This window comes from Aulonocara stuartgranti (genome assembly GCF_965226115.1).
Source record: "Aulonocara stuartgranti genome assembly, chromosome: 23".
NCBI lineage: Eukaryota > Metazoa > Chordata > Actinopteri > Cichliformes > Cichlidae > Aulonocara > Aulonocara stuartgranti.
Genome location: NC_138958.1, coordinates 11,870,646 through 11,886,500, shown reverse-complemented (window position 1 = coordinate 11,886,500; position 15,855 = coordinate 11,870,646). Strand labels below are relative to the sequence as shown.

The 15,855-nt window shown below is 41.3% G+C and overlaps 1 protein-coding gene across 2 annotated transcripts in view; it reads right to left on the bottom strand.

Annotated features, from left to right (window-relative positions):
* Window positions 1–10,777, bottom strand: part of dot1l (DOT1-like histone H3K79 methyltransferase) — a 30,113-nt gene extending 19,336 nt beyond the window's left edge. The window contains exons 1-5 of one of the 2 annotated variants that reach the window (XM_082524026.1): window positions 10,342–10,777; window positions 2,292–2,335; window positions 2,125–2,199; window positions 1,800–1,863; window positions 132–360 (exon numbers count right to left, since the gene is read on the bottom strand). In XM_082524026.1, coding sequence (XP_082380152.1) covers window positions 132–360; window positions 1,800–1,863; window positions 2,125–2,199; window positions 2,292–2,335; window positions 10,342–10,422 — 493 coding nt within the window. In that variant the 5' untranslated portion in view covers window positions 10,423–10,777. The remainder of the gene's footprint in view (window positions 1–131; window positions 361–1,799; window positions 1,864–2,124; window positions 2,200–2,291; window positions 2,336–10,341) is intronic. The other variant, XM_082524025.1, reaches the window with a different exon arrangement.
* Between the last annotated feature and the right edge of the window lie 5,078 nt (window positions 10,778–15,855).

The window sequence follows — 15,855 nt, the reverse complement described above, 5'->3', positions numbered from 1 at the left end:
TTCTTAATTAGCATTTTTATCCAAGTAACCACAAACACACTTTACTGGAGTACTTTTAAGAAACAAAGACAAACTTCAGGTGCTTCTACTAAGTGGTTAGTATAGAATGAAATGTATAACAGCAAACTAACCACTGCCAAGGTCAACAAAGGTGTCTTCTTCCATCATTTCCATTTCATCAATAATCTGGGCCACCAGGTCGAAAGAGGTCTCTCCGTACACCTCGGGGGAGAAGGGTTCATAGTTGTTGAGCTTCTCTGGGTCGGTCACTGAGTGGTTGTACACCTGCTGTAAGATATGTCTCAGCAGCCCATTGGAAGGACGCTTGTTTAGCTTCATGGGCTGGGTTGTCCCTTTCCACTGTAAAACAGGATTTGCATCAATTACATAGCGCCCCCAGAGAGTGCACTCCATCCCTTTTAGGAGTTTTCAGACTCATTGTAAACGGTATCATCTTAACGTATTTAATTATTTTTCACAATTAACCTGCACACATGATAATGACAAAGCAAATACAGGCTTTTTGAGTGGTTTGTACAACTGTTAAAAATAAAAGACTAAAATATCCCATTTCAATAAATATGTGAAGCATTCACTTAATACTTTTGCAAAATAAATAAATAAATAACAGCCTCAATTCTTTTGGGAAAGATCCCACAAGGTTGGCAAACATGTCCTTTAGATTTTTCTCTATTTTTAAATGGTACAGTTATTTGAGCTTAATCCCGGTGGATGGCAAGTATCAGTGAACATTTTACGTTTCTGTCTGTTTTATGTAGTTTGGGTAAAAGCAAAGGATGCACATCCACCATTTTTAATCGAATAATAAATTTGATAAATTGCTTCTCTGCACTTTGACACTGACATAAAAAATACATTATTGAAAAATATGTTCAGCTGCCTTTCTAAGGGGTTACGAGTCCCATGGACAGGATCCAGCTTGGCTGACTTTGACCACAAGTGCTGAGAATAAACCTTGCTCTTCTCAATGAGCAGCTCCTCCTCACAGGTGGTTTCAACTGCCAAAAAACAGCTACCATAGCCTATGTCAGTCCAAGACAGTGGCGTTGGAGTACGATGGGGGAAGAGACTACTTGGAGAGGCAGAAAAATGATTTTAAGGGCTGCCAGAAAGGCACCCTGGTCTGCATGTTGGCAAGCAAAGATAAGACAGGAAAGGCCCAGGCTAGTTAAATAGCAGAGACTACAGTTTACTAGTTTTTACTCTAATATTCATCAGCAGCTGTAAGACCTTACACAGACACATATCATATTTATGACCAGCTGATTTAATTAGCCCTGTGTTAGCCTTAAGATGGGCTTGTGAGGGTATATACTCTGACTTCTACCTTTCAACAGCTGGAATAGGCTCCAGCTCTCGAGGAATAAGCGGTTAGGGAAATGTACTGTTGTATGGACAGATGATTTAATTAGTGCCAGGTAGACTCCAGACAATCTTTAGAAGTTCCTAAGTGATCTCTGAGAAAAGTAGCATGCACCAGAAATCAATAGCAAAAGGTCTGAATACCTGTGTAAGTGGACTATTTCTTTAATTACTGCAGTGGAATGTAGATAAGACAGCACACTAAAGAGTTCTTACCAAAATCCAATAACTGAAGGACAAAGATAGACCACCTTAGAGAACACTGGCTCTGATATCCTACTATAAATACTCAAAACCAGAATAAACAGTTAGGGAAAATGATTCACAAAGGGCACAGATTCAAAAGAACCAGGTTTGTGACTAATGTGCAGCCTTCTCCTACAAAACAGCAAGGAACTTTTCACATATGGACTCACCAGTTGATGAATGCTGTCAATGGCCCTGTTGTACTTGTCACAAAGTCTCTGCATGCTCTCAAAGCTGGGAGAGAGAGGCAACACATAAAATATGATCTCTATAATTTAATTTAAGTAATAACAGCACATTTCTGAGTGAAATAATACAGCTCACATGGGTTAACCCTAACTATCATGACCTAATTTGTTATCATGGCTGGGTAAAATTAATCAAGTCTTTAAATCTGACTCATAAACTAACTAAACTAATTATCAGAGACATCAATCTAACCTTCTGTCTGACTCACAGACTTTGATTTTACAGATACTGATGACATTATTTTACCTCTTGGTGTCATAGTCAATGAGTACATAATTTTCCATTGCCAGTTTGAGGTCTGGGATTTCCTCACACACCCACCTATTAAATAAACAAACATAAAATCACTACTAAATCAGGTCTTTGACAGTCATGTGCATGTAGGAGTATCGCAGGACGGAAACATCGCTTACCGAATGGTCTCGATGATTTCATGAGCAGCATCATGGTGTTTATCCTTAAAAGGGAGGGAGAAAATATTACAAAAACCACACCGAGAATAAAACATTTCACTCAGCAGCACCACAAATTACAGCTTTTAGATGTCCTTAAACTCCAAACACGACCACTCAAAACCAGTCTAAACAAAACCTCAACACTGCTGAAGCCATGATAGTTTTAGAAGACTGATGTGGGGTGTATCTAATAAACTGACAGCTGAAAATAAAATACCCTAAACTGTCTTCACATCTGACCTTACAATACCACAGCTCAGTAAATCATAGGTCAAAACACTAATACAATCTCATCAACTGACAATCATGGGAGGGAAGAACTCCCTTTTAGCAGAAAAAAACTGTCAGAATCAGGCTCAGGTGGGAACAAACACCTACAGCGACCAGAGGGAGTGTGAGGGGAAAGAGAAGACAAATATTTAAATGGTAAATGGACTGAGTCTTATATGGCGCTTTTCTACGCCGGGAATACTCAAATACTAAAATAATACTCTATACAACATGCCACATTCACCCATTCACACAAGTACTGTCATCTATGCTGTTAAGTGCTTACTACCACTCACTCATTCATACCCTGACATATGCATCAGAGAGGAACTTGGGGTTAATATCTTGCCCAAGGATATTTAGGAGGAGCCAGGGATCAAACCACCAACATTCCGATCAGTAGATGACCTGCTCTACCTTCCTGAGTTACAGCCATTTACCACACTGAGTATTGTCGTAGTGATCATAAAAAGAAAGAGGAAGTTCCTCAGATGGTTCAAGGTCACCTGATTTAAGCTACATTAAACATTTTATGATGTAGCCTAAATCAGGCCTAATTTCAGAAGCACAGAGTCTCTGTCTCCTGAACCCAAAATGTTAGCTGGTTCCACAGTAGAAGGACATGATAGGATGAAAGGTGGTGCTACATGTAGGCAAATTGCTGACTGGCTGAAAAGCAGGCCTGAACAGGAAAAAGAGTGAATGGATTGGTACTCATATAGTGCTTTTGTACTGTGCACTTTTTACTACAAAGCTCCTTCACCCATTCCCACACACATTCATACAACATCTAATCACACTGATCGAAGCACTGGGTAAACACACGACGCCAGTATCTTGCACAAGGATGTTTCAACATGCAGCCAGAGATTGAACCACGAACCATCTTGCTGACAGATGACCTGTCCTATCTCCTGAGCCACTACCACCACCACTCAGTTTTTTAGTGTTTGGGAGATTCTGAATGTGCATTAGGAGGATTATGTGAATGCAATCGCAGAGAAACAGGGGTATTGCTTCATCACAGTAGCTAACCGCAGGGAAAAACTCCTGATATGTTTATGGGGAAATAATCAGTTTAACAGAGTGCTTGCTGAGCCAGTATTGTACTGAGCATGTGTTAGTATAAACAAGATGTGTGTAAATATATGGTCTGGCGATGTGCGTATGCAATGAAATGCTGATTAGCCATGGGCACATGCTGCTTATGTTAATTAGCCACGAGGAACTGTTCTTGTTATTAATGCATGTTAGTCTGGAGAACGGTGTAATGTTTAATATTCAGAGTTTCCTTTAACCAAATCATGATCCTGTGTGCAACCCTGCAGCAAATGCATTTATAGCCCCTAAACATATTTTATGACTCATGAGTCTTTTGCTGCATTAGCTCTGCAACGGATTGTGTAACAGACCCTGGAAAGGTCGGATTACCTGCTGAGCGACAGTGCCTGTTAAAACAGCATTTCCAAATCCAGCAGGAATGTTAATGAAACCGTTTTCTATTAAAAAAAAGACATCGAGTGGAGGGAAAGTAAATATGACATGCACACTAATATGTGTGAAGGTAAGGTATAAAACTGCTGGATGGGAGTTTTGATCATTATAAATATAATTAAAGAGAAATTACAACAAAGAAGAAGAGAAAGAGATACTGTTCAGTGCTCGCAAAATCGCTAGCCCGACGTCCCGGAGCTAGCGATATCTCTGGTCGGGTGACCAAAATCCATCTCAGCCCCGCCCGTCGGGTTATCATATAGCCTGACGGGCAAGGCTGAGATAGATTTTGGTCGCCCGACAGGCGATATCGCTAGCTCCGGGACATCGGGCTAGCGATTTTGTGAGCCCTGCGTGTTGATTGCGCTCTTATTTCCTGAGGGTGTCTCCACAGCAGATGGATCTGCATGTTTGATTTGACGAGATTTTACGCCAGATGCCCTTCCTGACGAAACCCCTGCCTTTGAGATCATTAGTAAGAGTACAGCAGCTTGTGACCCCTTAAGGCCGGGTTTGTGTCTCCTCCCAGGACTGAACCAGGGATATTTCACATGTAAGGCAAATGTCCTAAACATTTCACCACAGAGCCACAAAAAGACCTTATAAAGAAATTATTTGAATCTTATTACCCAGTTAACGTGTGTTTAAAATAAATTAGTATATGTATCTGTCTTAATGTACTGTTCTAAGATGAGTTTTTATGAATTTCAATAACATCTGTTTGAGATGTTAATGCAGACTGTATGTGTCTATTTGAATGTATATAGGAACTTGAAAAAAATAGCTGATGCCAATGGGAACCCTAATGAAACTGGAGAGGCTGAAGCTATGCTCATGCTACATCCCGTGTCTCTGAAAATCACCCTAAGTTGGTCAGAAGCAAACTTGAATAAGATAAAAATCTATTGTATTTTACACATGCAGGGAAATTATATTCATTAATTTTAGCAGGAGTGCCTGAGCAGCTCTCTGTGAGTAACAGGACTCAAGTTGCATCCAGCACACAGGCTGCCTAAGCCTGTTGCCTGAGCTGACCCACTGACCCACTTTCCGTCTCCTGCTTTGCCAAAGAGAGCCTCTGCTGGAGAGAAAGAAAAGAAAGAAAGTAGAAAGGGGAAAAAAAAAAGAAAACTGAAGGTGAAAGAGGACAAAGGCAGGGAAAGTGAAAGCGAGAAGCGAAAAAAGAACTGTGAAAGGAAAGGGGGGCCTGAGAGAGGAGGAGAGCCTGCTATTTGTCAGCTGTTTGAGGCCTGGCACAGCAGCATGAGCTAACGGCTCTCAGCTCTCAGCCCACAGCTTCCAGCTTCCCGCTCAATACTACCCGCCAATACTACGCAAACTTCCGCCAAAACTAAAACATCCATGCGCACACCCTGAAAGAACCATGGCTAGACAGGAGATCTGTTAGCGGAGCACAGCAGTTAACCACATTATGGAGCTAACTATTAATGATAATGAGCTACAAATCTTCCTAAAACACACATGAGCAAAGCACTGTGTAGCTCTTAATATGGAAGCTATACAGAGTATGAAGTGAGCGAATCAGATGCAGCAGGGGGAGGTCACCTGCTCACACAAAGACGGCACACAGCAACACCAGTAGAGAGCTGCTGCTAAAAATAAACGCCGTCTGAAAGCTAGACTCAGACAAAAAGAACAGAGGACCCTCCTCTCCTCCCCACTGTGGGTTCAAGTGACGCACGTACTACTCCTCCTCTCCACACTACCTCTCCTCACAGATGCACCGTGGGTGTAGGGGTTTTACCCAAAACACTGCTCAACTATCTACACCGCAACACCCAATGAGAACAAATGACCAAAGTCAGGCTTTGTATAGAAATTTGAATACATTTTATTTATCAAATGGCAAAAAAGTAGTAAGATGAAAGAGCCTTTTTGTTTTAGCTATATCGAGACTAATCAAGCTTATTTATACCTCCATTTATGCACATAAGAATTATGCTCAGTCACCACTGATTTTGTAACAAAGAAGATCAAACAGACATATGAGTCAGATGTCAGTATTAGCATTTACTGCCTAAGAGCACAAGAGATTAGAGCTACAAATTTCTATGACCAATCTTTATCTGTTGTGTCACATCAATTTTGTGCTGGCTAAATACTCAGATGGTGCGACAAAGAGCTGAAAAGCTTTAAAACAGCTTGGTCATTTTTTAAATGAAATTTGTTTTTGTTTTCCCAGCACAAAAGGGCCAATGAATAAAAGCTACTTTAGTCTGCTCCCTTATTCACAAGGGGCTGCCACAGCAGGTAGCTCCACATGTTTGATTTAGCAGTTGTTTTATGCCGGACACCCTTCCTGGCACAATTCTAAAGGCATCGGTGTCTCCTCCGAGAATCAAACTGGTGATCTTTCACTTATTAGGCAAATGTCTAAACCACTACAAAAAGGGCGATGAATTAGAAATAAAATAAAAACTGGTGCCAGTACTCCTCACTAGTATAGACAGCATAACAGTTGGACATAGCCACCTCGATGTCATCCACTGGTTTGTGAAGTCCTGTTATGAAGCCTCCAGCTGAGCTTTTTCACCGTCGCCATCTTGGTGTTTTGAAGCCAGATGTGACGAGCAAGAGGTGGATATGACTGATCCTTGATATGCTCATAGCTTATCATGGCCCTTTCTGACTCTAAATCATTTTTTATAAATTAGGCTCAAAATTAATCAGTTGAAACTAGACACTGAGGCCATCAGTCTGATCAGCACAGTGTGTACAGAGCTTCTCAATGAAGAAGGAACCTATTTCTTCCAATCTTTTCTGGTATTTTTGCAACCAGACTTAGCCCCCTGGTGTTACAAAGAACACAGGCTTAAGGCACTCTAGCATCACACTTTAGACAAGGCAGGCATGTCCATCTTTGATAACATCTGTGGATATCAGCCAAACTCGTAATAATGATATCAGTGGTGATACAGAATTAAACAATCCACACATTCCTACTGATCATACACCAAAAGTACTTAAAACACCAGCGTATCTCTTAAAAGTGTTGTGTGGGGCTGCTTAGTACCAATACCTAGAACCAGATGGATAAAGAGCTGCACCACACCAGAGGTGCTCTTCATATGGAAGCATTTACAGATGCACAGATGTGGGGATTTAGTGAGCAAACAGCAGATGAAAGACTAAACAAAAGAGATCAGAGAACATCTTCTTTGCATTTTTTCTATGGGCTTGGTTCACTAAAAGCACAACTTACACATCAAAAGCCTGTAACACCATGTTGTAGGGCTGGGCCATATTATACCGTTCACGGTAATACCGGTATAATGTTAGGCAACGATAGGAAAATGAAATATCGCGATAGAATGGGAGTAAAACGCGCATGCGCAGTGCCTTTGTTTTCATACGCACATGGCCGATTGTTGAGTGAAACAGATGAACCAGAATTGGTTTGTAAAAATGGTGCAACTTCAGTGATGTGGAACTGGTTTGGTGTTTGTCCGTCAGATACACGACAAAGCACATTTTTTTGCAGAACATGCAAGCGGCCGTTGTTATTGTCATATTTGTCGGACTAAGATGCTCTTAAATCTGGGAGTAATCTGGGTCCTAAACTCTGTATGCTTCAGGTCAAACAACACTGCAGCATCACTTAGAGTTAAAAACTGTCTAAATTCTTTCATCTTTAATAAAACGATCAGCATTGCTGCTTTACCAGGTGTAACTATAAAGTTTAACTTCCAGGCATCCATGAAAACAAAAGTTATTACATTTAACGGAGTTAGAAGTTAGCAGGAAGCTAGCGGAAGTTAGCTCGCTAGTTTCGCTAGTTACCTAAGCATGATATAGCATGTTCTGACAGAGAGATTTCTGAAAAAAATCAAACGTACAGCTCTGCTATCACTTCCAACATAAATGAAGACAGGAAACTAAACAGCAGTGACGTTTGTAGGGTTACTGAAGTTGGGCTAGCTGGTATATAATGATGTGCTACGTGATCGCTAGCGACACAGCTATGTTAGCATAACATAAACAGTGAAGCTGGAGGACGAACACTAACACTTTTCCACTTATAAAAGTTAACGTGAAGGTTCTTCATGGTTAGAGACAAATGCAATCGCATGGCAGGATGCTGTAAACGGACCAAACTTCAGTCAGGAGAACAACTGAGATAATCCATCCACAATACGAGGTTAGTCATTAATATACTGCAACAACATGGGAATAGAGCCGCTGCCAGAGAATTCAACATTAATGAATCAATGGTACAGAAGTGGAGGAAGCAAGAAGAATGAGTTTAATAAAGTTTGATTTATCTGACTGCTTTGTTTCGCTTAATGTGCCTTATAATCCCGTGCACCTTATGGTCCGAAAAATACGTACTGCACACTGCAGTTTAATGTTGCAAAGCACCTCTTTTTAACTTCAGTGGATATTATACATGGTTATGCTCAGGATATGTCAGCCCATTTCTACTGGAAATGCCTTTTGGTTAAACTTTCAGCAAGGAATTTGCATTTGCACTGTTACATTTTTATAAAGCTTTAATGTACATAAAAACCAGCTTCTTGTTTAAGTGAAAATAAATGGAAGGTTGTCTTTTTGCGCTAGTAATGTTGTGGAGTTGTATTTTGTCTCGCATCAATTATATCGTCGGTTATATCGTTATCGCAAATTTTCAAATATATATCGTGATAAATATTTTTGGCCATATCGCCCTGCTCTACCATGTTGTGTCTATCATACACAGATAGCAATGTGCTCGTGCTCTGTAGGTGTGATAAGCAATCCTAATGTGGTGCAATGTAGGAGTGAAGAGTAAATGGAGTGGGATCTGCTGTTACCACCAAGAAGTTCAACAAAGGGAAAACACAATGAGTTTTAAACGTGACTGGGAACACATACTTGTATGTGAATTCTAATAATACAGCATTGCTGAACAGGAGCAGGCTCATATCTTCCTCCCTGCAGACTTGACCATATGGACAAGAGAGGAAGGGAGAGGAGAGGGGAAGTGTTTCCCCCTTTGAAAACAGGAGGAGAGCACCGCATGAATGGGCTCCATATCACACAACTCCACATGCATCAGCTGTTTCTAATTCAACACATGACAGTATAAATAGCTCACGCAGCCCAATGATGTATTAAATTCCTGACATGTTTGTCCTCCTGTTTATCTTTGCAGACCATAACATAAGGAAATGGGAGGAAGGGAGGGAGGAACTGTGAGTGTTATCAGAGTCTGGCATAGTGCAAAAAGGGAGGGTCAGCTCTGTCAGGCAAAGCAGGGAGGGAGTGCCTGATTGCATCGACAAGCAACTCTGACTCAACAGAGACTGAAACGGGTGATGGGACAAACACACTATGATGGAAGTGAAATAACCAGACTGACAGACACAGTGCAGCGTGGGGGTGGGGGAAAGCGCCACAAAGAGACCCCACACACGCATTCTCATAAACTCCGCTATCTTCTCACCGCAATTACTATAAATGAGAAAGATAGTTCAAACTAACTACACACCACTGAAAAGGACCACAGAACTTACAACCGCTTCCCCTTCCGCTTATACTGAATGAGTCAACTGCAGGCACTGACGTGCTGACAGCTACATGGAAATAAAATTAAGAGAAGAGAGAGAAACGTGTCTCTACCAGGCATGATTGCTATCACTGCACAGAGCAGACTGACTGATGGGGGTGGTGGGTCCACCTCATGTACAGAGTTAACCCGAGCAAACACAAGTCAGCTGCTCTCGCTCCTAAAACTATGCTGGGATAACACACATACACACACAGAAGGCAGTCTAGGAATGCCAACACTGCTATTCAGATGTGTACAGACAGGAGTTCAAAAACCTACTGTGTAACCATCGGAGATATGGTGTGGTCTATGTGAGCAGGGAAAAAATGTTCGGCCATAAAATAAGTTAGGGACAGACTAACAAAACGGTGGTCCAATTTCAAAACAACCTCCGATCAGTGGCTGTCACTGTTAGTTTTATTAGCTACGGTCAAATGTGCCGTAGGATCTAAGTGTCTACAGTATGACAAGGAAAGAACGGATTGAAATAATCCAGGTATGCCATCAGCCATGGCAGAAGGCTGATACAGCACGTCTGTCACCATCCCAACCAGTATGACCCGATTCTCCGGACGAGCGTGCCACGGCTCTTTTTGCTAGCTAGAGTTAGCGCACAGCTAACGCGGCTAACAAAGACTAAAACAAAAGGCAAAGCTTAAAAGCTACAAAAATTAAGCTTTAAAGTTTAACACTTACATATACTGGTAACGGCCATGGATACCCAGCGGGTTCTGCTCCAACCGGCGATTTGAGCTTGAGCTCCAGCTTTTCTCCCATCCTACACTTCACGGCGGCTTGGCTGTGGTGGATAGCTAGCTAGTAACTGCTCTCTGTTAGCCAGCTGGTCGGTTAGCGAGCGACTTACAACGAGAACATTTTGTAAGAAAAACGTTCAAACGCGTAAAATTAAAAAAGACGTCGACGCTGGTTACGTGGCAGATACACTCACGATGCGTTCAAGTGTATAACTGGATATGACTCGCTGTTCTATTTTAAATAAAATGCCTTTTTTATGCCCACTGGCAATAACACCGATTCCGTATCGCCGCCATCTTGCCCGGCATGAATACTTATGGCAAGGGGCCACTGGCAGCGGAGGGGACGCAGACGTCACTGAGCCAGCTCACGAGCAAGCCACCCCTTCCCAAGCTGCGTGAGAACACCGATAACATCACGACTTTTTTTCCATATTAACGCAGGAATATTTACGCAGAGCCGGCAGATACATGATAAATGATAACAGTTCGTTTTAATGCTAAAAACACATTCGACTCTGATTCTCAACATAATACACTTTTATTTACCCATAAATTATAAATATAAATTATAGCTTTAAGTAAATTAAATATAACGCAAATAACAATGCAACGAGTACTAATAAACACATTCTGTTTTACACGTTTTTATGTACTAGGTGTTGTTATAGAAAGTTTATATACAAATTCAATATAAAACATTGGAAATTAGACCTAAATATTATTTTACCAGCCTTTAATTCAATTAAATTCAATTTTATTTATACAGCGCCAAATCACAACAACAGTCGCCTCAAGGCGCTTTATATTGTAAGATAGATCCTACAATAACACAGACAGAGAAAAATTCAACAGTCATGTGACCCCGTATGAGCAAGCACTGGGGCACAGTGGGAAGGAAAAACCTCCCTTTTAACCGGAAGAAGCTGGCTCTTACACATATCCCTGAGGTACACCAACTGTATAATGCAGTTTGCTCATTTCCTAAGAACAGCTAGAAATGTGTAGGGTTGTATTTTGGAATCTGTATCGAACTCAAAGAGCTTTCCAACTGTTTCTCTGTCTATACTCGAGGACTCTGTCACCCAGTGCTGATGTTTTGGAATTTTAATTAGGTCTTTACTACTACTACTACTACTACTACTACTACTACTAGTACTACTAATAATAATAATGATAACTTTTCTTTTGTTATCATTATCTATTTGAAGACTACCCCTGTTAGTTAATTTGAGCACAGATCTGTAGCTGACTATAGGCAGAGATGTGCAAACACATGCATTATCAGCAGCCCAGAGTCTGGATCAAAGGCCTAAATGAAAAACTCTGTCAGTACAATATTTACCAAAGATTGCTGTTGTTCACAAGACTTACAGCTTTGCCCAGGAGCCTCAAACATCTGCATGTAAAGACTTTAAACGGCCCGAGGAATTTCATTTATATTTTAAAACTAGTAAGTCGGTTGGCTGGAAAACAGTTTTATAGAACAAAACCAGCTGTTTGATATGTATGACGGAAATACAGAAATATTTCTTAAGGAAGTTCTTCAGTATTTATGCAGGCAAGTATCTACCTACCTATGGCTCTTTATAAAACAGTTGTTTATACACTTCTGTGCACTTGCAAAACAGTTAAACATGGATATGATGTGTAAGAAACTGGGCACATCTCATTCAAAATTGATGGTGTAGTTGGGGAGCTAATTATAGTAAAATTGTTTTTTACTTTATGTGTGACGTGTCCACAGTGAGTGATGATTTATAATGGACTGTGGTTGAGGAAGGGTTGGGTTACTACCCGGTCAAGTCACCATATAATTTTCATAATCTGTGTGCCTGTCTTTTTGTTCCCATGCAGCACAATGTTTGCTGAAAAACAATACAATGCACTGAAGGATGTGCAGAAGCATCTATGCTACTGTAGTCATGTGGACTGAGGGCGGTTATGGGAGAGACATTTATACTTTCATGGGTTATGTTGCTGTATTTTTTATTGAATGAGAAATTACATGTGAGGATAAGTGGATGAGCGAGTACACAGTTTAAACAATAGATAGAGCGAAGAGAGAAATAACCTCAGCTCATTCACAGAAAAGTTGTCTGATTCAGCTCAACAGAGCCAGCATTGTTTACAAGAAGGTTCAGTCATCTATAGCCTGAATGTGAACAGAGACTGTAGTTCAAATTTCTGGCCTTTAGCCACAAAACTGCACCGTACCAGATAGACTGACAGGCTATGGTATCTTGATTTTGAAAGCATTAGATCCAAGAAAAATAGCTATGACTGGTGAAGTGGGATGTTTCTATTATACTCAAAGAAGTCATATATTACCATATAAATGGGAATGTGTCTGCCTGGTGCTAGACGTCTCTTTTGCCAACTGATGATGAGGATGCAGCATCTGGATGGAGATCAGCAATGAAGGAAGAAACCTCCTGATATTAGAAATGACCCTGAAGGTCAGGCAGTCGATATGAAGCAGAAACCCGTCCATAATAGAGGAGAAGACGCAGCAAGCTGCCAGTTTGGCTGGTGCTGCAGAATGAATAAGAGATAATCAAGATGGTAAACTCCCAGGTCAAAGAGCACTCAAGAGAGTATTATGGGGAAACTAGCTTTCCCTGGTGGATTCTGTGGTTAAGACAAAAAAAAAAAAAAAAAAAAACACAATAGAAATTTCAGTGAGACGAATGCAGCTGGTCAAAGCTTGAAGGCTTAGCAGATGTTTATCGCTGCTTCACGTTCACCTGTTTTGTCTGAGACCATTTGCACTAACCCTCTCATGTATCTGAGAGATGAGACTTTTCACACCTATGTCAGAGCAGACTTATAGTGCCAACTTTGAGGAACCACTGATGCATTTTAAAAATGCAACTGTCATCACACACATCAGCTGCTAAAATCAGCAATGTTTCAGCCAACTTAGGTGTGAAGACTTTCCTAAACAAACATTCAGCTAATGGTAAAGCAGCTGGTTTGTTTTTAGAATCCTCATTAGCATGAGCTTTATCTGTAGCTATTATAAGTGTCCGTATACTTAAAGGAAACCAATTATGCTCATTTTTAAACCTCATATTTTCATTCCTGGACTCTGTATGCTCCTTATTTATCTTAGCAGCCCCTCAATCCACCCAGAGTAACCAGCGGTTACCATTTGAGGGCTCCGAGTCCACCCACTGTCAGAAATAAACTGTTCTAGCTGCTCCGTTTTTAAGGTCAAACACCCTTCTTCTGCTTGGCTGCACTTTTTAAACAAAAGAAATAAACACTGAGTGTGTGGGGCTTCCTCTGCTCACCTGGTTCTATTAAATTCAATATAATTTTATTTATACAGCACCAAATCACAACAACAGTCACCTCAAGGCGCTTTATATTGTAAGGTAGACCCTACAATGATACATACAGAGAAAAACCCAACAATCATGTGAACCCCTATTAGCAAGCCCTTTGGCGACAGTGGGAAGGAAAAACTCCCTTTTTACAGGAAGAAACCTCCGGCAGAACCAGGCTCAGGGAGGGGCGGCCATCTGCTGCGACCAGTTGGGGTGAGAAAAGGAAGGCAGGATAAAAGATGACTGAATGACATCACACAGAGGGCAGAAAAAGCTGGTCAGAGCAGTGTGACGGTGGAACTGCTGGCTCACATGAATTATCCGTCTTTGAAATTCTGGCCCCCTCTAATATTAACATCCACCACTGCATAATAAAGCCTTTTAAATTCATCGATTATGCCATGCCCTCGAGTTTAATGCCAATTACCTTCAATAAGAGTCAGCCCTTTATTTCAACTACAGCCTACATTTTCACATGAAAGCACTAGCTCGCTCTGTTAGCACAGAATCTGAATAGAAGCAGATCCCTCTGCAGTTTTCAGCACAGAGAGAGAGGGGAGGGGAGACCTCTGTGTGTAAACATGTTTGTGTATATGCTGCTGTATGTTGAGGAGAGGGGGAGATGGCAGCTTGCCACAGTGAACTCTCTGACCAGCCCCCCTCCCCTCCAGCTCCCTCAGCAGCTCTGAGGCCAGCTTCGGGATGAGAGCCATGCGCAGCGAGGCTCAGGCACAGCTCAGCCCAGCCAACTGGAACGCAGTCGCTATGTAGATTTCTGGGATCTTTCACAGTGTGTCAGATTACAGCGAGCCTCGTCCTGCGCTGCCTGGCTGGAGCATCCTCTGCTCACGCTGCCATGCCAAGGCCTTTTTGGGATCCACGTTTAAGTGTCAGCAAACACACATTCACAAATTATAAGAGGATGCCAATTAGATACAAGACACACGTAGACTACAAAGTGGAAGCTTTTAACTACTTCCCCTTGCAACCAAATGGATCCCCGAAGGTGTCGCCGAGCACACGTAAGGGTTTACCGACGAAGAGAAACAAAGAAATCTGGGACACCGCATGGATCTAAATATTTCTAGTTAATCTGCTGCCTTCATGGACAAAGGCGAGACATGCCAGGACTGTGTGGAGGCTGGGGAACCCAACAGTGTGAGACTGCTGCCATCCAAAGGATAGCTGCTGTATTACAAACCAGTCGATTCAGTAATTGTTACCAAAAAAAAAAAAAAATTAATGATTTCCTTAATTAGAGAAAGTGCTTCAGTAATTTGAACTTCCACAAACATGTTTGTAAGCTTTAAAAAAAAAAAAAAAAAAAAAAAAAATGACTTCATCATCTGTATGATTAAATATTCCTGACCCCATGTGGAAACAGCAGGAAATGTAGCACCATTACAATAAAGGGCAACAACAACGGATTCAGAATTTCACAAATAAAGATTTGAAAGAATTTTATTATTGAAACAAAGATCATCTCAGTCCCAGTCCCTTATGGTTTTCAAAAAGCGTGCTTTGGGTTTTAGCGCCAACATTTCATGACTGTCCTCCAAAGCCCTCTTTGCTTATACAGCAGCATGTATATACTGAAGGGAAAAGGAAAAGGGGGAAAAAAAAAATCAAAACCTATACAAACAGATCATTTTGGCACAATCAACTCGTACATGGTAATCCTGTGCTGGCATATTATTACCAGTTTGCTCTCCATTGGATCAAAATATCTTTCACTGATAAACTCATTCACGATGGATTTTGACCAGAGAGGGAAATACAGTAATCATGTCTGAATCTTTGTAGAAAACAAGGTACAGTAAGAGTGACTGAAAGTCTTTGTTAAAAGGTGTAACGCTCGGTGTTGCAGAGTGTTGATACCAGTAACAAAACATTCCTCCTCACAGACTTCCGAGTCCCAGATCCAGCCTCGGTCTGAACCCAGCAGCATTTCTAAGTTCTGAACTTCATGTAGTGTTTGCATTAGGAGCAAGATGAAAATCTGAAACCTGACAAGTCCAGTGCGAAGCTCTGACCCCTCACAGGGAAACACTGAAGAACTTCCTACTGGATGGTAAATCAGACAAAATTAATGAGAACTGGAAGCGGGGAATTCTGTGATTTGG